The following is a 24835-nucleotide window of genomic DNA, read 5'->3' as shown; positions in this document are numbered from 1 at the left end:
AGTCCGAGCCATCCATTTCTTTGTAATCATTTTTTTTTCAAGATATCCATCCGTTGAGTCCATGATAGGGATTTTGTGTCCCCCTATGTATTGGTCCCCTCTCTTTCAGTGCCTGATAAATTTGTCACTTTTCAAGTTCAAAGTAAAGTAATCCTTTCCTTTTTGTAAATATCTAAAGTCCTGAACAGTTGGTTCTTTTCCTGTCATCCATTTCCTTAGTGGAGTATATGCATCAAGTATATTTTGCATGTATCCATCAATAATTTCCATAATTGCTGTTTTATGTCCTAGATACAGTTTTAAAATCAAATGGAATGTCCATGTTAAAGACAGTGAGTGAGCTATATGGCAGCAACAGTTTCTCCAGCAACAGGTATTTCCCTGTGAGTAGTGTGCAAACGTGATCCTTTCCTTTCTTTCGACTTCCGTTGTGAATTGAAACCATGTACTTTAGATTTTAGGTTTGTCTGAGTCATCCATTTCTTTTTAATAGACTTTTTTCCTTTGAATCCATTATAGGTGTCCCAGATATTTTCACAAAAGTTAAACTGTGTGTTGATGTTGAAAATTTGCAGTGCTACGTACCCATCCAACATATCTAATATGATGGATAATGTTGAGCTACCTGGCAACCACAATTTACCTGGAACAGTTTATATCGCATATGTAACGCTAAAGGCTCAATATTGGTATTTTAAACTGAGAAAACTAGATTGGTACATTTCTGAAACTACTTAAAGTGGGAATAAAGCGGCAATCGGATCGCAATTTCAATGGGCACAATTAGCAAACAACAAATGTCCTGCCTCAAAGCTGCTGTATTTTAGACCTCTGTTGAAATGCCTGGGAATCTCTCGAACGTTAAAGCTCTTGACTTGTTTATAATGTAATCTTTGAACAGAATCCAACTATTAAAATGTCAATCAATTACCATATTTTCCGCACTATAAGGCGCACTTGAAAGCTTTTAATTTTCTCAAAGAACGACAGTGCGCCTTATAATCCAGTGCGCCTTATATATTGATTCATTCTGGTCGTGCTTACTGACCTTGAAGTGATTTTGTGTGGTAGACGTTTTGTTTCGCTTAATGTACCTTATAGTCCGGTGCGCCTTATATATGAAAAATGATCGAAAATAGACCACTCATCGACGATGGTGCGCCTTATAGTGCAGAAAATACTGTAGTTGTACCCCCCAACAAGCTGTCAAAAGAACCTTTAAAAATAGCACCGGAGAAGTAGAAATCAGTTATTCTGCCCACATTAAACAATTAATGAAGGATTGATATGGATATTGATAGATTTGGGCTCGTCTCCCCTCTTTGCAGAAATGCCCTTTTCACTTTGAGCCACGTCATTTGACCCAAAGGATTGAGTCCTTTGGGTCAAATGACGTCCTTCTTACTCTGCACCTGTGGGAATTCCCATAAGGAGAACAGACCTAAAAGACCCCTACATTTGCTATAGACAAAATAGAGGAGATATGGAGGAGACAAAACTTGGTGAAGGAAGGTTGCAAGTTTGGATGTGAGATAAAAGGCGCAGAAGACGAGGAGGAGGCGGTGGTTGGGGAGAGGGAGGGTAAATGGAGAGAGGTCCATAAGCCCCTGGATGATGAGAGAACGCTGACTCTCTCAGGACAGATTTGACAGGTTTCAGAAGTGGGGGAGCCTGCAGCTAGAATTGTCTGGCTGCACCCTCAGGAGCGCGGGTTGCTACCGAGGAGGAGGCTGGCGGGGCGGAAATTCTGATTGGGTATATGTGCTTAAGACAAACAAAACAGAAAAGAAAGCAAAAGGAGGCGTGATGAAAGTCGGGATGCTTATGTCACAGCAAGAGCAAACTCGAAAACCTACTGGAGGCCGGGTGTTCCAACATGAACTGTCAATGTACTAGTTTAATTAGTTTGTTTGTGTACGCTTTGGTGGAATGATGACATCTTACTTTTCCTAAATTGTTGTGAGATCAAAATACTGGTGTGCTCAATTAGCATTTGGAAAAAAGTTAGAATAATTTTAAAGTCTCAAAATAGCAACTAAACTTAATATTTTTGACAAGTTGACTTAAGGAAGTTTAAACAGTTTAATCATGAGATATATCCACTCTAATCTAATGTAAACGTTACTCAAAACTCATGCTGCAAAGTCTGTTTTGATCAAACTCATCAACAAATGTTTTAATATATTCAACCACCGTAGTAGCATTCTGAAAACTTTCTTGGCCATTAAAGATCGGACTATTCAGGCTGTATTATGATTTTAATGTATTTACCATGCATTCTGGATTAGACATGATGTGCAGTCGTCCATAGAAAACCTGTTCTAGCCATTTGTTTGGCTGGAAAAGTGTTTCCATCCCACACATGGACTTAAGGATTTGGAAAGTTTTAAGATGTACCTTTTGGCAATTGCATGTTCCCCCTGCTCGCTACACTAGTGCTAGTCCCAAACATGAATGGATAATAAAAGGAATCTAAAAAGGGGTAGAGTGGTAAATTAATCAAATGAATAAACAAAACATTTAAAAAAAAAATGTGTGAATAATCTGGTGTTATGATAATAATTGCAGCATATTTTAATGGAACTCAAACCACAAAGACTAATATCAAATCACAAAAATTAGGTGTGGGTGCAACAACCGTTTATGGTAAGAGAGCTACTTTTTAAAAAGTTACATGTCTTTTAAGTATATATTATTTGGTTTTTTTTTGCCTCCTCATTCATTAGATATAGTTGTCCCTAATAAAGTGGCCCTTAAACATGATGTCTGCTACTGGAGTGTACAGTTTTCTGCTTCTGGCCTGGTCCTTGGCACAAACTCGCTTAACAAATGAATAAATAAAAAGGAATGAGGGAGAGAAAGGCCTTTTTTTCTCCTCCGTACACAAACAGCTTAGTATTGGTGCAGTGTGCAGCCTGCAGAGAGCACCACCCTGCCAAAATAAAGATGAGCTGGGGCCTGTAGTAAAGGAGATGTCTGCCACGGCCGGCCCCAGAGAGCTAATCAGAGGCCTTAATATCCCCCACAGCGAGGAGACCTTGGCCCCCCAGTCCCCCCAGCTCCCACAGCTCTGACGCCCCCGACAACCAACCCAAGCTAGCCAACAAACTCTGCTAACTTCTCACACGCACACACACATGCACGTCTCTGCACTGGCCACTGATCCTGTTTTGGACGGCCTTTTTTGGATTGTTCCTTGAGCCCGTTTGTCCTCATTCTAACCCTCCAGGATGCAAGACACGCCTCTGTTCTTGTGGCTTAATGGGCAACGCCAAGGCAGATTTCTAGCTACATGCCAGACCACTGTCTCTTTATTATGTTGCTTGCTATTTGAACACAGAATATGGGATAAAATTGGAGAATGTCTGAGCTTAGTGTCTTAAAGGAGGCATTTCAAGATGGCATTTGAGTGAATGCTGTTAGATTTAAATGTGCATTCTGTAACTTTTTTCAACAGGAGGTCCATTATCCCGTTGTCTCCTTGATTATACTTTGCAAATGTTCCACAGCATGGCACATATCAATTACTGGTGTTTTTACTGCTAAAAAACATCTTGAAAAACATGCATTCTTTCTGTGATTGGGTTCACCTCTCCACAGCTGTGACCTGTAACCTGTCTTGGGGGCTTGATTGTCTTCATAAAGATAGATGCGTTAAATGCCATAGTGTGGAACATTCCAGGCAAACACTTCTATGGAGATAAGCAAATGGTGAACCCTTACATTGTACACCTTTTTAAATGGAACGGCGAAAATACAAGAATTAGCAAAAAATATTTTTTTGATAACATACAAATGCTAAATAAAATAGTTATCACTTTTGCCAACCTCTTGGGTTCCAGACATAAAGAACCTCATGCCGCTCGTCTACAGCTCACTCACATACACTTGAACATTGAGAGGGGAGGAACCTTAGCACCATGTAGCAGTGGAACTAGTCATATAAATGACATTGCTGTTGTATCCGATAGTGAAAAGAAATCATTGGGGCCAGTATGCTTTGGAGTAGGCTGGCACGTCAACAGAATATAGCCTTTATTTTTTCTTTAATGTAAACCAAAATGCTGTTATGCACATTCTAATACCAGCCCTTTAAATCCTCCACCATCTCCGAATATGCAGTTTTCCCTCATTTTATTGTAAATGTAGTGTGCAAGTGCATAGATGATTAGGTTTGTCCCTTACTGGCAGTAGATGTGGTGTAAACAGGCAGATGTGGCTAGCTGGACATCTCACTTGTGTTTAGCCCTATTGTACTACATTTGAAGGCCCCCCAAGTCTCAGATCCATTTTTATTTTTGCTGTATTGACTTTTCCCTCCTCTCGCCAAAGACATAATGAAGGCTTCCTGCGGGCTGCCGTGACCTGCTTACTGTTACCGTATATTCACGCATAACACGGCTATAGAGAAGAACACAACTCTAAATTGTTTTGTTTTTTTAAGGCAAACCATGACTGTACATGATTGCTCTGGCCGTAACCTTGAGCATAACAGTTTTGCATTGTAGTAAAACATGCCATTCACAGGCGGTTATTGTTGGTCGTTTGTTACTGAAATGGACTATAGAGTTGTTTATTCATTAGCGCAGGTTAGTTAGCGACCGGTTAGCATGCGGCCGGGTTCCAGAGGCAGATGTCACACAGGCATTAGCGATCTGGAGCCAGTTGTTTAAAACGGAAAGCGCAAATAAGTGGAATGGTTATGATTGGTCAGTCAGGGATGATTTGGGCAAAATTGTGGAATAGGATGGTTTCTAGATGACTGTTTTAACCTTGATTTGATTGAGACAACATAGTCCATGCCACTTGTGATCCAGTGATACAGATATTTTTTTAGTTGACAAGCAAAGTTGACCCTGTCTCTCAATAAAACTTATAGTAGTGGTAGTTAAAGCGGTCAAAGATTAGTTGTGTATTGGAGTGCTGTAATTAGGCTACTATGTCCAATGTATTATTCCACTTCTACTGTTGCCATCACCTCTAGGCTATAACACCAATTCGTTTTTATACATATCCACTACTGCTATTATTACCTGCCTACTACTACTAATACTATTAGGCTACTTGTTTTAGTCATTGTTTTGCAAGTCCTCAAGTCCTTGGCCTAAAGTACCAAGTCAGAAACAGGAAAGTCCTAGTCAATGGCCTAGAAGGACATGTCTGATGCTGCGTTCACATCCTGGTGTTAAATTTGCCCCTGACAATCCTGATTTTTTTTTTTTTTTTTTTTTTTTAAACCTGACAAAAATGTGAGATTTGAGCTCAGGACAAGCTGCAAAAATGCTGGACATCCTGGACGCGCGTTCACATAGAATATAAACTTACCGCTTTGACAGTCCGAACACACCGTTGTGCGTTGACTTTCAAGTCCTTATACCAAATACAGGATGTTTAAGTTGGGAGCGAGTTTCAAACCGTCAACCTTCAGATTAGAGGTCGAGTACTCTACCCACTTACTACTGTCGCACTTATGAATAAAAACGTGATTGTTTTCCAAGTAGACCTACCGTAGACTGCATTATAAAATATATAAGCACATTAGACTACATGCCCCTCCACATTTGTACTACTTGAGTCAAAGTAGTGCGTTAGACCCTCTGATGTTGTGAGGCAGACGTCACTGAGGCATTAGTAGTCTTTTATTTCCCAGGTCAGGCGTGTGACATTCACTGAAGCCCGCTGCGTCTCCCGTGTGTGCGGCTCAATAATTAATAACGTCTGTCCCAGGTGAGCTCAAAATGGGACACGCTAATGTTTCCAAACCCCCGCGACCCCGAAGCCGTCTTCCCTCCTCACCTTTCCGCTGTTGTGCCTTCTCTCTCCCCCTCTCCTCTTGGCCCCACGGCACTCACATTAGAAGAAAAGTTATTTTGAGCCATAAGAAATTCAAATGAAGGCCCCTCACATACTAACTTCTTTTTCCACAGACCTTTTGAGACTAGAGAAGCAAGTCCTTATAAAGCACAAGGGTCCGGGATAACAACTGCTGTGTTTGAAGTTCTCCTTGGAGAACAGACACACAATTGCACGTCCCCGAGCTTCTTCTTAGTGTTGACCGTGCCTTACTTAATTAAAGCACAAATGTATGATGGTATATGTTTTTAAGTGGCAACCAGTTGTGTGTTTTTCTACCAAATATGTAATCTAGAGCCTGCATGAATAAGTAGCACGGCACCATGAATATTTATATTGTCAATATAATTAGCAATGTAGACTAATGGAGGCCATGTTTTGCACTTGAAGCCATGCCAGTTTTTTTTTCCTTGTTTATTTTTCCGCTTGTTGTCCCCAAAGTAGTGCTAAATAAAGCGCATCATTATTCCCCAAACATTATGTATGCTAGCTTGAGTGCCATTAGCGTGACCACTCCGGTTCAATTTGCCCCTCGTATTTTTTCAATTATTTTCATTATAACAATGTTTTTTTTTTCATTTGTTTATCTGTTCTTGATAGCGGATTCATTTGTTTATAATTAAGTAATTTTCCTTGCCGTTTGACATTTTTTAATTCCTACCCAGGCAGATGCAATTACGACGATGCTGCTTTTGTTCCCTTAATGCAGGCGTCGCTAATTAAGCTGCAACGCTAAGTGAAAGCACCTAGCTCAACCTAACAGTTGAGTAATATCATATGTTTGTATTGTTTATTTACAGTGTTCGTCCAAGCCAACAAGCTACAGCAGCACATCTTCTCCGCACATGGACAAGAGGACAAGATCTACGACTGCTCGCAATGCCCGCAAAAGTTCTTCTTCCAAACAGAGCTACAGGTGAGCAAATGAATACATTCACATAGCCGCTAGCAAAAAAAAGTGCTACGTCGCTAATCACACATGACAGCTTAACAAACTAGCCCTCTCCGTCTCAATTGGGAAAAAGGGAGCGCGGGTGCGGGAACGGGTTTGACTCAGAAGGAATTATTTCCAAAACTCATTTGTGATGTACAAGATATGATTTGATTTGCTTATTAGACCAGCCGAGCGCTAAAATATCTGGAATTAGCCGGATTAGCTGAATGCAGGTTTTTGAAGAAGTAATTGCGCACATCGCCGAGGCAAAAATACAGGTCAAGTCAATACGTCTGCATCTCCCTTTCTAATCACACAGGAGGCCTCGTGGCTAAATATGAGCCGAGTCCACCGGGGAGGCCATATCTGCCCTTCAACAAAGTTAGTAGTTGGACTTATGAACTCGCAATGTTAGAGAGATAATCCATTTTCCAGCAATCTCTCTGCGCGGTCCTTGGAGAGCATGAAAAAATGAAACAGACCATATTATATTATTTCACAGTGGTGGTGTTTTCGAGCGGCTCTGTTTTGTTTGGGGGATTCTGCTCGTACGCATGGCACTCTTCTCATATCCACATCTCCCGTTCCTTTGAAAGAAAATCTAAATAATAGTACAGTATGAGTGCTGAATCAGATTACTCGATCCATGCAGAAGATTGGCTATATTTTGACTGTGATCGTTTAAGTTCTCCATGTAAGATTTCACACTTTGTTCTCGCTACCTACATAGAAGAACTAGAAGCACTACAGCAACAGAAACAGTGCACTATGTACATTTTTGGGTGGAGGTCTGTCATCTGCTTGTCTCATGTAAAATATTATGGCATTTCTTGAAATGTTCAACCATAGGCCCATAATATAAACATATTTATCTTTCAATCATTGAATGAAAAGGCAAAAACAGTTTTTTAATGCATTTTATAGAACATTCCAGGCAAAACAATAAGATCTGCACTGAGAGTAGAATGTTTCAGACCCTTCATCTAAAATCTCACACAGAGCCCCTTTATGCATTTCATACAACTGCAACTACTTGCTAATTACTACTGCATCTACTTCAGTTTCCAGTAATGTTATACTGTGTAGCTAAATCTACCACTATCTGTTACGACTTGGCCACGATTATATTTATTCTGGCATAGGGAGTTGAACACTTAAAGGCACTGCAGGCCTTAAAAAATAGAAAAACAGAACTAGTTGATGTTAAACTATTTGGAGTTCACTTTCCTAACATATTCCTGTCTTCATAATTATTCACAGTGATGAATTTATAAGCAAATCTTACAACTTCCTTGTTTATAGCTTTATCATTAGATGCAGAGGATACAGTGGTTTTTGACCCTAAATGCTGCTTTGTACTGTATTTTATTATGTGGGGGCAAATGTTTGAAGTCCTTTTAAGTAACATATTCAAAACACATCTAAAACTGCCCAAACTAACTGCTAATGTGATGTTAAAACAAGGTGTGAAAAGACAAGTACTACGTTTTCATCTGCAAAATATAGTCAGGGAATAATACATTATCTAGTAGATATTCACCAATTCAAATATAACTACATACCTCATTGTAAACATGCTATTGTTTACTGACATGGGCAAATTTAATACATTGCACATCACACGCTCATTTATTTGGATTAGCCATGTTCCGTATTAGCAGGTGTCCAGAGGTTAGAGCTAAAGCATCCAGGGCTATCGATCGTCCGCCATTTTCATATTGAGATTCCCGGCGTAAACAGCGAGGTGTGTGTGTGTGCCAGGAGGAAGGTGAACGCGATCATTATCTGCTGGTCATCTGAGCTTCAATGCCATGAATAAAACAGATCCCACCAACTAGAAGGTTATTTAACACATCAACATGGCAGATTTTCATTCACACCAAGGCCTTCTGTTGATCACATTTTCATCTCGCATCTCTCACCAGCCCCGCTCCACTCACACAGGCAGATAAACAATCTCAAATAACCCGAGGATGTTTGCTGACTTTTTCTGTCGCTTTGACATTTTGGGGAATGAAGTGATCTCCGCGTGCCCCTCGAGGTGCCGTTTCATGCATGATTATATTGTTTTACATGGCGGCGTGTGAAGAGTGCTACATGAAAGACCTATGGCAGTCGGAGGTGGCTCACAGATGGGGGTGGGATGGAGGGGGGGATAGGGAAGATCAGCACATGCCACTTTTCCAGTCCCAAAAGAGTAAAAAAGACATCGAAAGTATACTGTGCAAGTATTTATTTAAAATTATTCTGTTGACTTTTTCCAGGGTTTTTGACAAGAATCATTCTCACTTGTCAATTTTGAAAGATTAAGAATAGCGTTTTGGAAATAACTTTGCAGATTTTGTTAGAAGTGGTGACAACAGGCTTTTGGTAAAGTAAGACTTAGTGCTTCTTTGTTTGTTTTATGGTTTATTCTTCCCGATACCAGTACTTAAACAGTACCTGGTTATGAAACACAAATATGCTTGAACTGCCTGGTAACTTTCTATTGTCTTAGGTCCAACTAAGTACCAAAATTGGCACAACTTGGTACCAGTTTTTATACTATTCATTACTATTTTGTTTTTCGATACTAGTCCAAATGACCAAGCCTTTCAAGTTGAAGTAATAAAAGTAATGTTAGTAGCAGTTAAAGTTGTAGTACAAGAAGTATTTTGGTTTAACTTAACCTGACAAACTATAAAAGTTGCGAGTTTAGCCCCACGTTGTCTTGAGTTAAAATCCTCTGGTTGGACTTGTTGTAGAGTTTGTTGTTTGTTTCCCATGCATCACCACTTGAAAATGTCTCCCTGACACGGGCCGCTCGTTTGTCAGTCCGTGTGAAGTGGAGCTGTCTTACCCGCAGCAAGAGGCGAGCAGGGGAGCCTCTCTCTTCTCGCCACCTCTTGTGGACTTTGAGACTTTCTCCCTATTTTCTGGCTGACACTCTTGGCCCGTGCTCGCCGCTGCCCTGGCCCCCGCATCTCTCTCAGTAGTGGACGGGGTCAAAGGCCAGAGCAGGCTGGGGAGAGAAGGCAGCGAGAGGTAGAGCTGCCACGCCAGGTAAAGGGAAGCAGGAAGGATATTTTATTAATTTGCTGCTGCGATCCTGAAACAGACCAAAGGCTGTGACAGGTATCCACAGCACCGCGCCTCCCCCCGCCAGGCTTCCCCCCGTGAACTCTACCCTGCGAGGGGCTAGCCAATTTTCGTCAGCCTGTCGAGAAGGATGATGGGAGAGCATCCGTCTAATCAGCCCTCACCGGACCCCCACCCCGCCTCACAAACTGGCCAGATTGACTGACTCCTGGGCCCATGTGCCCCAGAATCCACATTCCAAAGGAGAATAATCTCTTTCCTCTTTTATTTCTGCGGCCCAAAAAAAGGAGGAAGAAAAAACTGTGAAATGCACAGACCACCATTCTCTGGGAGTCTCCAGAGATGGCCCCTGTACCATCACTCCTGGATGTCCCACTCCCACACCCCATTAAAATATGGAGCAAGCCCCACGTAGATATTTCATGAGGGGCTTGTGGGGAGGGCGAGAGCTGACCCTGGATGGACTGAGGCTACTCCCATGCACCAGTACAGCGGCTAGTGTCTTTGTACAGCAGAACTTGCAACTTTACTTCCCAAATAGGCCTAAAGTTTGGATATGAATTGAACACTATCAAGTCAAGATTGTTGTGTGTTGCTTGCAATAGCCTGTTTATCCAGTAGATTATTCAGAGTAATTGCAAGAGTTTAAGAACAGTAATACTACAATAGTTTAGTTTTGAAAGCTGTCCTTTTGTCCATTTTGCTTTCATTTTAAATAATCAACAAGACTCAAGTTATTCTATCTCTCTTTCACAACAAACAGCACAACAAATATATACATACAAAGAATATGAAGTTAAATGTAAAAGTTAGGGATACGATAGGGACTCAAACTTTACAAACTAGTTTATACAATTCCACATCTCAACAGAGAGAGGAGGGCTCTCTATAGACCAACCAAAACATATCAGCAAAGCACTGATTCTTGTGAAAAGCAACAAAGAAAATAAGTACTGCTAACTCATTCTACGTTTGCATACACATGAAAAATAGTTTACTTTCTTGCAGATTCCCCAGACTTAATTCCGTAGTCACATACAAAAGTCCCAATCCTCCTTATTCCACGACTCTGAATGTCCTTACAATACTTCTTCAATCTGCAGTGAAGTTCCTGACAGTGCTGCTAGGCTGGATTAATTACCAAGATTCATTAACTGATGTCTACGCGCCAGTATTAGCCACAGCTTATATCTGACATTTTTCTGCTCATTAATGCAAGAAAACATACACATAACTTTGAATAGTCTTCTGGGCCCTTCTTTTCCCAAGTACCCCGGCCTCTCAGAAGACAAAGCCACCGCTATTTTGTGAAATTACATTTTACAAAGCTGGATTCCCCTGTCCTTTTTCCCCCCTTTATTCCGTCCATCTTCCCAATTTCATTATCATTCCTCGGAAGTGACATGAGATTGTAAGTCGCGTGTTAAGTCGTATAGCCGGGGCGTTAAGAGTCTCGGCAGACGCCCGCAGGACACATACCTTAATTGGAGTGTCTTTTAAAAGGATTCCTTCAAAGAAACTCTCTCTCGTTCTCTCTCTCTCTTGTCCTTAATGAGTGCACCGCGAATGACAGGAGCGCATCTGCATCGTGCAATACGAGCGCACACAAATGAGAAGGCCCCGTCTCCCTGCGTGATGGCTATTATTGCCAAGCTGTGACCAATTCCAGCGTTTTAATTAAGTATATTTATTGGCTTGGCGGTCACCAGGTCAGTGTAAACAGCCATGTGTGTCATAACATGTGTCTGCAGCAAGAAAATAGAATGGCAGAAAGGAAGGAGGGGACTAGAGGAGTATTTTTATTTAGGGATCAAATATAAGTACTAGTTTGTAGAGGAAAAACTACAGTATGTACATGTCATAATTGTTCAAGTAAAGGGCTGTTTGAAAAACTAACTCCAATGAAATTATCTTATTTAACTAAAAGCCATAAGAGTCATTAGGACCAAAGATAAACAAAGTATAGTTCTTATTAGCCAATTACAGTTCATAACATTCAGATAAATCATATAATGACTATTACAAAACTAGTATCAAAACAAGATACTTCACAAACAGGACACTTTCCTAAATAGTTTTAGAAGGATCTTCTGCTTGATCAGAGCTTGTGTCAGACAACATTGTAACTGAAGAAAGTACTGTTATTTTGTATTGAAAATGTGTTATTATCATTGTGGTATAGAAATCAAAATATAGTTTTAAATATTAACACTACACCATAATGTACTATATGTAAGGCATGTGTTTGACCTGTATAAAGTGGGGGGAAACTAAAATCGAAACATGTTTGTGTGTTCAACTTATGACAGATTTACACTAATGGGATGTAAGAAGTAATCAATATGTTGTTTTGTCCCTGCAGGCACTTTACCCCCACAGCGCACTCCAATCACTGTAATATGGCTGGTTGCAACGAAAAAATAAAAATAAATACTGGTCACCGAGGGACTGGTTTAGAATAGCGCCTCCCGATGAAATAAAGCAAGTATTAAGAAGACTTTTTTTTTTTTTCCCCAAACTCGTGCCCCTGTGTGCGTCTCGACTGCCCTTCGTCTCCAAAGCGTCACACTAAAGCAAACCTTCGCTCTGGTCCCTAAGCGCCTCCCTTAATGTCTTGATGTGCCAACTATGACAGCTCTTCATGCGTTTGAAACTTGTATATGTTTTCTCCCCCTTTTTTTTTCTTACCTGCTTTTATTTGACAACTTGTTTTCTTCTTTATCACCCCAGGTGCTCCGGATTCTGTCAGGATTTCAAAAAGTTGCACTACAAAATAAAAGAACAATGATTTAAGAAAAACAAAAAAACGCTTGTACGACGCCATTATTAATATTGAACTTTATTTATAATTGCGTACAGCGCCCGGGCCGTGCCGTAAATGCATCACAATTGCGCTGCTCTAGTTCCGTGGGTATGTGAGGATTAGACATTGACAGGGCTAATAACCGAGGGAATACTCTCTTGTATGGTGCGTATACAATGTGAGCGTACTATTTGTATTGGGCTCTCATAGGGTTTTGATATGTGCATGCAAACACACTGTCTGCAGGGAAACATGACAAAAACTCCCAGAAGCCTTTGAAGCGTTCTTTTTGTCTCCGTCTCCTCCGGTGCACCGCTGGGGTTAAATCCAAACAAAGAGACAGTGCTTGATGCAGTCTGCTATCACGGCTTGTTGGATCTCTACTTCAAATCTTAACTTTATTACTTGTACGACAACTTAGCACATTTTTAAAGGTTTAATTTGTGTTTGTAGCCTAGATGGTGAAAATAAATCTCAATGTACCGCCTTTTTCTTTCCTTGAGTGCTTCAGTCAGAAGGAAAGGCAAGTTTGGTTTGGCGACACTTTCCAGACGTTCTTCTAGATTTCTTGTGATGGCCGACTCAAGTATCAAATCCACAAAGAGGTCAAGTTTTTGTGGAGTTGTATTGGTTTTCAAATTGAGTCTTGAACAGTTGAGATATGTACTTTTGACCAAACACTGATTATGTCGAGGAGTGCCCCCAGGATGCTGCACTGCGGTCAATCTGCCTCACTGGGGTTAAAGGATGGGTCAAATTCAGACATGCAGAGTAATACCCCTTTAAAGAATAGCTCTTCAGTAAATGAAGATATCCTTGTTTTCTGACACCGTACAGCGAGGAGCGCGTTCAAAATGAAACGATGTAAACTGGTCGTCACATTAGTAGAACAGCATGTCTGCACCAGCACAGCGAGGTAGCAGGTATAGGCGGGGGCTCGGCGCAGTACTCTGTAGCCTCCCTCGTACCCGCCGTGTTCCAGACTGAAGTGGTTAAATGTGAGAGTAATTGTGTTTTGTTTCGGGGACTGACATGCGGACCCCCATCTCCCTCCCAGTGACAGGCAGCAATCCCCGCGCCCGCCCCCCTTCACTCTGTCTAATTAGAGGATGTAGCCCTGGGCTCGAGTCCCAGGAAGGCCCTCCCCTCTTCTCCCACACCCCCTCCCAAGATGGCTCCCCAAAGAAAGGCCTTAATTGGGTTCTTTAGTCATAGTCTTCATTTTGGCCGGGCTGGCGTGTGTGTTGCGCTCACCTCTGAATGCTGTTTGGATGGCTCTCCTGTGTTCCTCGTCTCCTCTCTGGCCCCGCGTCTCTAATGCCGTTGCTTTCTGTCTCCCACTCTCGCCGTACTTAATGAGGCCCCATAATAACGCGGCAGTTGTGCAGTTGTTTTGCTACCTCAGTCAAACAGCGGGGTCGCAGTGTAGTGTGTTCCTAGTACCATTCACTTGTCTACTTAGACAGGGTAATGAGTATCATTTGGAGCTACAAAGCGCTGGCCCACGAAAAGGGTGGTCCGTCATTTCCACTTACACCTCAGAAAAATCGGATTTAAGCTTGTTAGACATCTCATCAAACACGGAGCTGTACGCGTCCTGTGTATATTGCCCACCGATGCCCACCCGTGGACTGCAACAATAACACAGTGACCTGCCTGACCCACTCTGCCAAACAGCCCCAAACACTAATACTTTTAAACTTTTATATTAAAGGTGCACTATGTAACTTTTCTGGAGAGTTTGCCACCTGCTTGTCTCCATGGAGATGTTATGACTTCTACTGTATGGCAGCTAACATTTATTCAATTACAGTAGTAGTAGCAGTCGCAGCTGCAGTCGCTTTCGTTTTGTTGTTAAATACCTTGAAAAACATGCATTCTTACTGTGAGCGGGCTTGCTTCTTCGCAGATCTGACTTGTGGAGATAGATACATTTACTACTTTACCATAATGTTGAACTTTACAGGTAATACAACATGCATCACTGCTGTAGTACTGTAGCTCCATGTTCTGAAAGAAATGAATCTTAAGTAGCAGTTTCATTCAAGCTGATTTGAAAGATCAAAATTGACTAGAAAAAAATAATCGTCACATAAAATGACAGTTTTGTTTCAGAACTGCTCATATCAAACCTGAATTATAATTATGAACACGTCCAGGGGGAAAAAAACTTCATCAATAAAATGTATTTTCTCTTTAATGACCCATTGAGGCTGTTATCTTGCTGCTTACGCCTAATGCAAATGTGCGACCAAGCCGCTAACTAATCTCCAAAAAATAGGAATCATTTAGGTTAAACTATAAATGATTTGGCCTGTTTAACGAACACCCACCAGGTTGGCCTTTCTTGAAATATCATAAAAAGTATATGATTACTGTAAGTTAATTTCAACAGGAACAGAACATAACCAGGTTAACAGAATATGACCGTTCCTTTGTGAAAGTCAATGTCAAAACGTCTTAGTCTATGATTAGTGTCTCCATTATTCTGTGCTAATACAAAGGAAAACAACACAATACAAACTTTCAAAACATACATTGCCCAAAAGTGGCTGTATTTATCAGTCCTACAAGCTCAATAGTTGGCCCTCCATCTGCGATTGTGACGTTTTAGAACGTATTAGCTTTTATTGGTTTCTGCATTCTGTTTAAAGGAGACATTTTGAGGACTTTAGCCCGTTTGAAATATCAATTATTTAGTTTTGAAGGGTTAACTGTACTAATTAGGCCTAACTGCTAATTTTTCATCACTCTGAAACCCGTGGCGTGGATACTGCCCACTGTACTTTCAGCCTTTGTGCCATTATTTCATTTTGACACTCGAAACTATTTCATTTTGAAAAGGTACGCGATGTTACTTTATAAACCTTTTGTTGCTACACACGTATGACCAGCACATCCCAGGGTGCCGCACTTCAAACAAGACACGTCTGTTACCATGGCGACGGCGCGGATGTGGCAGGGCAGTGTTTGGGGTCAGAGCTCCCCGCGGCCCGATAAGTGATGACTGTGGAGAATGCCAACTGCCGTATTATTTATTTATTTGATTGTGTTGTGCGCGCTCTAACGCAGCAGCGGTAAGCCTGGCCCCGGGTCTGTGCAGGGAAGGATTACTCAGTGGACTGGTCAACAGTCGGAGGCACACGGGGAGTACCGAGTCAATACTGAGCTTACCTCCACATACCATTAAAGATCAAGAGCTGCAGGTCAACAGCTACTCTCAAACTCAACTGCTTTCATTTCAGTACAATGATCTTATACTGCAAGAAAGAAATACCTCACTTTGAAATTTTCTTATTTTACTGGTGGTAAATTTACCCTCTCATGACATTAGAACCACCAATCATAAAACTTTAAACTTTAAAAATCATGTCATTGTTTAATTTAGAATAAAATGCACAAAAAAGATCATCGAATATGCAGGTCCACACATATTTTTGCATCATTCATTTTGACACTTCACTTACTTGTGAACTTGATAATCTGCATTAGCTTCTCATACACTTTTTTCCCCTCAAGAATAGTTCCGAAAGTGAATTAAATTGTATATAGAAATTATGCAGTAACACCTCTAACTTCAGCTGAGCCGCTCCTATTTGAACGTGTGGCGTGTGAAGTTGTTAATAGCTTATATTTTGACTGTAAAAGTCTTTAAATGTACAGTTTCTGATGTAAATCCCTACATTTGTAAGCCTATCTAAAGGCTGATCTTAGCGGTGGTTAGTTCCCTCTCATCTCTTAGTCCTATAAACCCGAGCTCCCTGGTCCATGTGTGATCATGTGAGCGCAGGTTTAACACAGTCTAATCTCACATAGTTAGCTCAGCTCTTAAGTGTACAGTGTTTCTGTGATGTTGGACACCAGAGCTTGCCCTAATGCAGCCCATCAGATGAAAGTGGATGTGTGATGTAAGAGGAGCGTGTCTGTTGGCTCATGGTCTTATCAATGGAGACCAGTGCACTGGGGAACGACACATAGAATGATCAGTTCATAAATCACTTTCTGCTCTTCCCCAATCGCTCCCATCTTCTTACTCTCCCTGTCGGCAGCTGCTAAACTCCTCAGACATGTTGCACCTGTTTGCATGGGTACACAAGGCCCCCTGCCGGGCAGCCCCCTCCCCTCAGTGTGCCCCAGGGCGCTGCAGAGGGTGATGTAATCACATGAAAGTGCTGGTGTTTTAACGGGGCCACGGAGAGGCGTCTGAGTTGAAGAAGAGGAAACAGGCAAATGCAGGGTGTCTTCATAAGGCTGCTATTGATCAGAGTGAAATTTTATTTGGTGTTGGATTGACTGGGCTGCTTTACCTGAACACCGGCAGCGCGGGCCCTGCCACAGGCCTCTCTACCAGCAGGGGGCTCCGGCCCAGCAGCAGATTAAAGCCCGGACAGAATGGGAGGAAATTGATGATAAGGGAAGAGTTTCAGGGGGATAGTGCTCTTGTGAAGGGGCTGGATTGGAGCTAAACGGCTTAATGGAGGGCATCTAATCCCAAATTGCAGCGATTCTGGGGTGACACCATTAGTGACATCCCCCTCATGTCAGGGCACTGGACACTTTCCTCTGGAACATCCATATGGGACCTGCAGACAGGAGCAACTGCAGTTCATAGCTTCAGTTGGCCTGGCTGACCTTTATCTATCTACATACATTACACATATTTGTATTATGTAGATCTTAATTTGTTTAAGTCGCTGGTTTGATCATGTTTTAGTCCCACTACCTATAATACTTCTAGAAGTAGTAGTCCTATAATATTGTAGTAGTATAGTTTGAATATTTCTCTTGCAAACAGTGCAACACTAAACTACAATAACTCAAGTTTCTTACATAAGTTGCTGACCTTCTGTGAATATCACTTTTACTTGCCTAAACTCAAGCTGCCAACTCCCTTCTCTGCAGTCCGCGTTGAATCTTTATGGGTGTCTCCGTCAATTGGTCCACTGTTCTTTTTCTGTCTGTGGGGACGCTGTATCCGATGTGTTTAACTTCCTAGTGTAGTGCAAAAGCTACTTGAAGAAGTTGACAAGGCTGAAGATTGGAAAGTAAATTCTCTGGGTCCAATCTCGTCCTCACGCAACGTACGGCTTATAGCTCCTCTGCGGAGTTCAATATCCTCTGAGATGAAGGTATCAGCCTCACTTTTCTCTCAATGTTTTTTTTTTCTCCTCCGTCGCCGTGGCTGCCTCCGCCAGTGAAGTCGTTTAACACCGTCCTTGAGAAAGCCCTCGGTGAGAAAACTGCTGGCATGTTTAAGGAACAGGTAGACTGCAGTGTGTTAGACAGGGCTGGGACATTCAAAAGGGGGAGAGTCGGCCCCTGGAGGCGTTATTTTCCCCTCTAATAGCTGTTACGAGCCCTACATTATATCCAAGGAGCCACGTTCCTCTGGGGTCCGCACACACCTAGACAGTCACACAAAGGAGAGCACAAATTTCCTTTTCTCTACTTCCTCGCTCACACACACACACACACACACGTTTAGTCGTCGCCGCTCTGCTCTGCCCGTGTCAATATCCTGCCATTTGAAGTCACGTACAGCAGGGGCATTGGGGAGTCGCCGAGGAGCCAGGCTGACGGGTAATGGACCGCATTCATTAATAAGGTTGCGCCTGTCCCTCTCCTCTGCAACGCCAAGGATGTCTTCACCAGGGGGTAGGGAGAGAGAGGGGAAGGGAGGGGAGGGGAGGTAGAAAGAGAGAGCGTCCCGTTGGGAATCTCCTCCAGGCTCACTTAGAGGAGCTTGATTTCAGCAGAGGAGAGCCAGAGAGAGAGGGGAGAGAGGCTGTGCTTTAAAAAACCAAAAGGAAGCAGCAGAGGGGCCCGGGCGTAGCATGCTAACCCTTTCCCGGGGTCACCATCCTGCTCCCCGTCAAACAGCTTATTACCCCACCTGTCGGGAAGTAATCGGCCCGGCTGAAAGGAAAGCTGTCGAGGTGTTTAAATGCTTTATACAGAGGCAGCTGAAAGGGTGAAGAGGAAAGGAATGAATACAGAGGGGGTAATAGTTGTCTGCTATATAGGCTTGTGGGGCCCCGGGGACGACGCACCTACAGGATTGAAGGTGACTGTTTTGGCGAAGCTCCCCAAAATGGCCGACGCGAGTTTCAAACTGCAACGGCTAACACGAGGGCAAGGAGGCACTCACGCGTGGAGGTGCAAATTTGTCAGCACTGTGAAACTACTGTGTGTACAATATCTGTATGGATGTGGTGTGCATGTGAGTGATTGGTGGTGGTGGTGGTGGTCGGATGGGCCAATGGGGCAGATTGGCAGCCTTGGTTCCGGCAGCTGTGGCTACAAGAGGTAACCACCACTGCGTTGGAGTGAATGAGGAGTATAGTGTATTGCTATGAGAGAGATGGAAATGGATAGGTTTTATGTAGTATTGCGGAATCCATGAAACTCAGGAGGATGAAAAATGAGGACTGCTGCCATAGTGATTGACATTAGACAATGTATTTATATGGGGAAAAGTCCTCAAAGTGTTGCATTAAACAGTTTCTCTCTCTTTCGCTCTTTTCTCTCTCTTTCCTTTTTTACATTTTTTTTAACAGTATAGCGTAAAACATATACTTTGAAGGCGTTCAACTACAGAAGGTGGCGGTAATGTAACACTTTATGGATACGAACCGCCAGTAAATACTAGAAGTTCGACATACAACTACAGTAGGTAGCGGTAAATGCACCTTTTCAGTTGGCTGCCAACCGCCATTAAAAGCAATAGAAGGAGAAGGTCAGATTTCAGATTTGTAGACCTGGTTTATGGTTCATATCTGTAATTACTGGGCCTATCCACATGAAACGCATTAATTAGCATAAATAAACAAAAGTGAAATTTTAAAAATTCACAATAGCTTCAGAAAGTGTTGCCATTCCAAAGGCAGGATCGTTGTCAGTTGAAAAGACTTAAAACCATAAGATCAATTTGAGTTTGTGGAGCCGATCCCTTACAATCATTGATATGGGTCAACGTTTGTGGCTTTCTATTTTGGATTTATTGGTTGTTGATTCTAAAATGTGATGATGTCATTATTTCAGACAAGAGCCAGAATCCCCAATAGATTACATGAAATATCCAAAAGGTAAAAACTAAAATGTTTAATCTGATAATTTCTTGTATTATAAAAAAACAAAACACTGCATTTCAACAATATTAATTTAGCAGAAAAATCTCTTCATACCCTTGTTTGATTAAACTAGACATTTCTGCTCATTTTATTTTTGATTGGCTCTCTTTGTTGTAATTTTGAATAGTTCTAATTACAATTTACTTCATATTGTAATCTTGTACATCGCCAAAACAATAACTCTGACAATTTGACTACTTTACTACAACTACCACTTCACTTTTCAGGTTCACTGACGGCACTTGTGACAGGTGCGTTTAGTCCATGCCAGCTCGGAGAGTCCAAGGCCGTGTTTTGAAACAGAGCGCAGCAAGTGGGGCATGTAGTTTGCATTAAAGGGATTAGCAGTCACTTCAAAAGATGACCTGGATTCAGCCCACCAGGGACACCAGTTACACACCCCCTGGTCCACACTCCCCTTTAAAGAAACCTGGCACAGCTGCCCTACCACTAGGTGTGTGTGTGTGTGTGTGTGTGTGTGTGTGTGTGTGTGTGTGTGTGTGTGTGTGTGTGTGTGTGTGTGTGTGTGTGTGTGTGTGTGTGTGTGTGTGTGTGTGTGTGTGTGTGTGTGTGTGTGTGTGTGTGTGTGTGTGTGTGTGTGTGTGTGTGTGTGTGTGTGTGTGTGTGTGTGTGTGTGTGTGTGTGTGTGTGTGTGTGTGTGTGTGTGTGTGTGTGTGTGTGTGTGTGTGTGTGTGTGTGTGTGTGTGTGTGTGTGTGTGTGTGTGTGTGTGTGTGTGTGTGTGTGTGTGTGTGTGTGTGTGTGTGTCAATAAGGGACATATTTGTGAGGGGGATGTGACGGATCCATAGCCTCACCTGCGCTCTACACTGGTCAATACAAGAGGCTATAAACATATATAAACAAGACTCAGAGGAGAATACTTCTTCAGGTGTCAGAACTGTGTCATGGATTTGTCTCCGAGAAATTGGATGTCGCCTTGTCAATGCTGTCTTACTTTTATATGACACCGGTGCGGCCATGTTGAGGTCCAAAGTTTACCCACCTACAGCCATTGATCTGTGTAACATTCAACTTCACTCTATGGATTTGATATCGGTGATTTCAAATGTCAAGGTAATTATCTGCAGGAAATGGTGAAGTGAGATTGTTTGAGTACACTTTCCAACTGGAAGTTGTTTCTGGCTGCATCTCCTGAATTCAATTTAAAAGAAAATTGCAATAGATTGTAGCTGACCGGTCTGATTTTCCTGTCTTTTGCCATGTGTTGAGAATTTGTTCTTAAAGGGGCTGTACCTTATTTTTTATTTATTTTTTGCAATATGGTCAATTCTGTTTGTGCTGATATGTTGTAAAAGCCGCTATTTGATTGAAAATGCCGCCATTGTGCGCTTTTTGCCTCTAATTATAGAGCCTTTTATTCATTTTAGCATGACGGCAAAACTTGAGAACGAAACACTTTGAATATGCTAGAACTGCATTAGGTTTTGTGAGCAATTCATGTGGACCACTGTAAAGAGTTTCAAATGAACTAATTATGTTTTTTCACGTTCAGGAAAAATCTGAAACTGTACCTTTTAACTGGCTTTCCTGATCAAACAAGAAATGTATAACAACAGTTTTTTCTTTCTTTCTTCCATAACATCACAAGTGGAAACTCATTTGACCCCACACCCAGCACAATACACTGCACACTAATGGAGATGTCTTGCCAGTTGCAACATTTCTAACGCTTTCTTTTCTTTGTGTCTTTGGCAGAACCACACGCTGACTCAGCACAGCAGCAGCAGCTAACATGGCCGACACCAGCGCCCGGCCCAGGCCAAAGTCACATGACACCAGACAATTCCATGTGACCACCAACTACTGTCAGTGCATCTTCTCCCACTGATTGAGGAACAACATCTGTATTTGTGGACAAGAGGAGGCTGAACTTGGACCCTCTGTACTGACAATTTGTTTGGGTGGGGGGAAAAAATCTACTTTCTTTGTATATAAAATCCTTCATGTGTTGCTTACCAGTTATATCGCAATCTTAAAACAGTATTTGCAAATGTACAGAGCAAAAAAAAAAAACATGTTTGTATTAAAAAACTGTTGTTGTTAAGAAGGCACTTTTCTAGCCTATCTGCGGACTGCGTCATTCTGCAAATATGGTCAATCATTATAAACCTAAGGACCAATGGTGCAAGTAATCTGCATTGGCGTTGAAAAAATAAAACGACATAAAGCGAGAGGAGGGAAAGCAGGACACGATGCTGATATATGCAAACGCAGTGACACACATTTGGAAAAAAAGTTCCTCTGCTTGGCTGGCGAACAGAGGCATGAAAGTCCCAAGTGGATTCAGCTAATTCAACCTGTACATTTCTGTTGTTAATGTTTACTGCTCGTCCAAGCCTGGAGATTACTGGAATATTTCTATGTTTTTGTTTCGGTTTTGGGTTTTTTTTCCTTTTGTTTTCAAAGGATTTTTATGTTCGGGGGTCATCAAGTTTTAACACAGCTGTCCTCTCAAGCTGGAAGCCGCCTCGGCACAACTCTTCGTATCCATTCTGTTATATTGGTAATGTTTTGAGATGCACTTTTGTATTATGACGTTTTGGACATTTTCATTGACGCAGTTTACAGGACAAATCAACATCTCCTGGCGCAAAAGGACGTTTATCTCTGATGTTATTAAAATGTATTGTACAAATATGGAGTTCTGTATTTGGCAGACCTCGTTTTTTGTGTTGCACATGTGATGAAAATATTAAAAACTGTATGAATACTTAATGGGATTTTTTTTCATAATTTAGCTTTGTGTAATTTTTTTTTTTTCTTTTGCATTTTTTTGTGTGAAGAAAAGTTATAACATTTCTTGTCTGGACAATCATTAAAACATATAATACATTTATTTTTTATTTGAGATGTTTATGATATAAATGAGTCATATCTTATTTTGTTTTTTGCTCAAAACCATGCCACAAACCTTAATGCTATTTAATTTTTTAACCTGGTTTGGTGAACATATTTTTTACTTCATTATGTTTTGTTTTTTTGTATTTTACGTTAAAAAAAAACAATCAACTCATTACACAATATCGTTAACAGAATGGTTTATATACATACATATGTTTTAATTTGCCTGTTGAATCAGTATTTTTTTTACTTCATGTGAGGAAAACATTACTAAATGACAAATCTCAATGCTCTGTTTTTAGGCACAACCAATCAGCCATCACACAGACACTTCATCATCAGCCCAATCCTATACCTCTTCTCTTTTTGCATCAAACTGCATGCTATTTCCCTCCGCTCCCTCGTGGCTCTCACTAACGAACATCTGAGCATCTTAAGGGAGGTCTGCTGTTATTAATGACTCCATTACCCATCACCCTGTGCGGTCCCCATTCCACACACCCATGCGCGCTCTATTTAGGGAGGCTGCAGCACTCCGGGGGACGACGCAGAATAGAACGATTCACCCAGACTTTTGCCAATCGGGACGCGAGCCGCGCTGCAACATCTGCCTGTCTCCGAGAATGATTCATCAACAGTGACACGGAAGAGGCAAAACATTTGTTAAAGATCGGGTGTCGTTTGGGGGGGAAAGGGTCTAGGGTTTTATTTTAGCGCGACAGAGAGAAGGGATCAAACATGGTGGAAGTTAGTTTGAACCAGGACTGAAGCTGGACAAATGGACTTTACTCAAAAGTATTGTGAGACCTCCACCACAGCCTATTGGTTTTGAACTTGATTTGGCTCATTTTACCGCCTTTTGAAACTTCAGGATGACAAGACTTTTTCTAACCTCACTACAGGAACAGAACAGAAAGCACAAACCTCACAAATAAACAAGGATTATTTAACCATGAGATAAATAGACACATGATAAAAAACTATTGTAATAAGCTTTTTCACTTTCTTTGGTCTGGGCGCAGCCATCTGACATAATCCTTCTACCGGTTGTATTAGTTCACATAGAGCTGTCGACCTCCAGAGAAATCAAGTTCTACACAGACTAAACCGTTGCATTGTTGGGTTGTTGGTCACATGAACATTGGACATTTTACACAAATCAATCTATTTTGTAGCATGTTTTAGCAGTGAGACTTTTCGTTCACTCTCCACTTAAGTGAACAGGGCTCAACTGGAAGTGCCATTACAACAGAGGTGCCGGAATAAGGTGAATAGAGGTTATATAGTGTATTTAGTATAACAAAATGGAAACTGTGTGGTTGTTTACACCTCGGTGCTGTGAGTTCCATTTCAAACTACAGCTGTCCTGTCAATTAATCTCTTTATGATCATGTTTTATTTTATTTTTCAGGGTGTTAGGGTTTATAAAAAAACTTTGCATGTGTTTTTAGTGAGTAAAACTAATACTAAGGCGTCTTTTGAAAGATCTTCAATTGCCATCCATAAAAAGTAATATGACTAAGGCCCATAAATAAAATGACTTGAAATAATTGCTTGAATCACAACATTCTTTAGTCCAATGATATTCTATACAGAGAGGGCAACTAAAATTTAAAATAGTTAAATAGCTAATTTTTGATGCAATAAAGTGAGTTCTACTATAGAAATTATGAGGTTAAATATTTGTTTTTGGGTTATTCCTTGACAAAGCACAATGAAATCAATAGGAAAATGAAAACCCAGCTCGCTAAATAGCTAAAAGGTAAATTCACAAATCTTTCATTAATTAATTCACTTCTTGTATCACAACAAAAATCTGCATTTTAACAATATTAATCTTAGCTGCCTCCAACTGTATTAGATATGATTGTTCTATAGAACGTTGTGATGTCATCTGTAACAAAGAATATGAAAGACGTGATAAATAATATAGGATTTCTAGCTAAATCTCCCAGTATTTCACACTACACTGGGACCACACGTTGAACTGCTGACTTGACTTGTTTCTCTGGCGTTGATGCCATATCTGCGGTGTGACATTACCCGCGCATGTTGTCTGTCATCTGTACACTTTGATTGCTCGACTTTAGTGCGCATCAGACGACCATCGGAGACTCCTCAACAATGAAACTCCCCCACGCCAATGAGAGATGGTACAACCCGCCATTAACCATC

The 24835-nt window shown here is 41.4% G+C and overlaps 1 protein-coding gene across 7 annotated transcripts in view; it reads left to right on the top strand.

Annotated features, from left to right (window-relative positions):
• Positions 1-22534, top strand: part of LOC140356531 (zinc finger protein 521-like) — a 125140-nt gene extending 102606 nt beyond the window's left edge. For all 7 annotated transcript variants that reach the window (XM_072441546.1, XM_072441545.1, XM_072441548.1 and 4 more), the window contains 2 exons: positions 6654-6769; positions 21515-22534. In XM_072441546.1, the coding sequence (XP_072297647.1) occupies positions 6654-6769; positions 21515-21550 (152 nt within the window). In that variant the 3' untranslated portion in view covers positions 21551-22534. The remainder of the gene's footprint in view (positions 1-6653; positions 6770-21514) is intronic.
• The last annotated feature ends 2301 nt before the right edge of the window (positions 22535-24835 follow it).

The sequence above is a fragment of the Eucyclogobius newberryi genome, unplaced genomic scaffold (assembly GCF_026437365.1).
Source record: "Eucyclogobius newberryi isolate DKJ021-1_F unplaced genomic scaffold, fEucNew1.0.hap1 SCAF_12, whole genome shotgun sequence".
Classification (NCBI taxonomy): domain Eukaryota; kingdom Metazoa; phylum Chordata; class Actinopteri; order Gobiiformes; family Gobiidae; genus Eucyclogobius; species Eucyclogobius newberryi.
The sequence above is the reverse complement of the archived record's forward strand: the minus strand, read 5'-3'. Positions and strand labels throughout refer to the sequence as shown.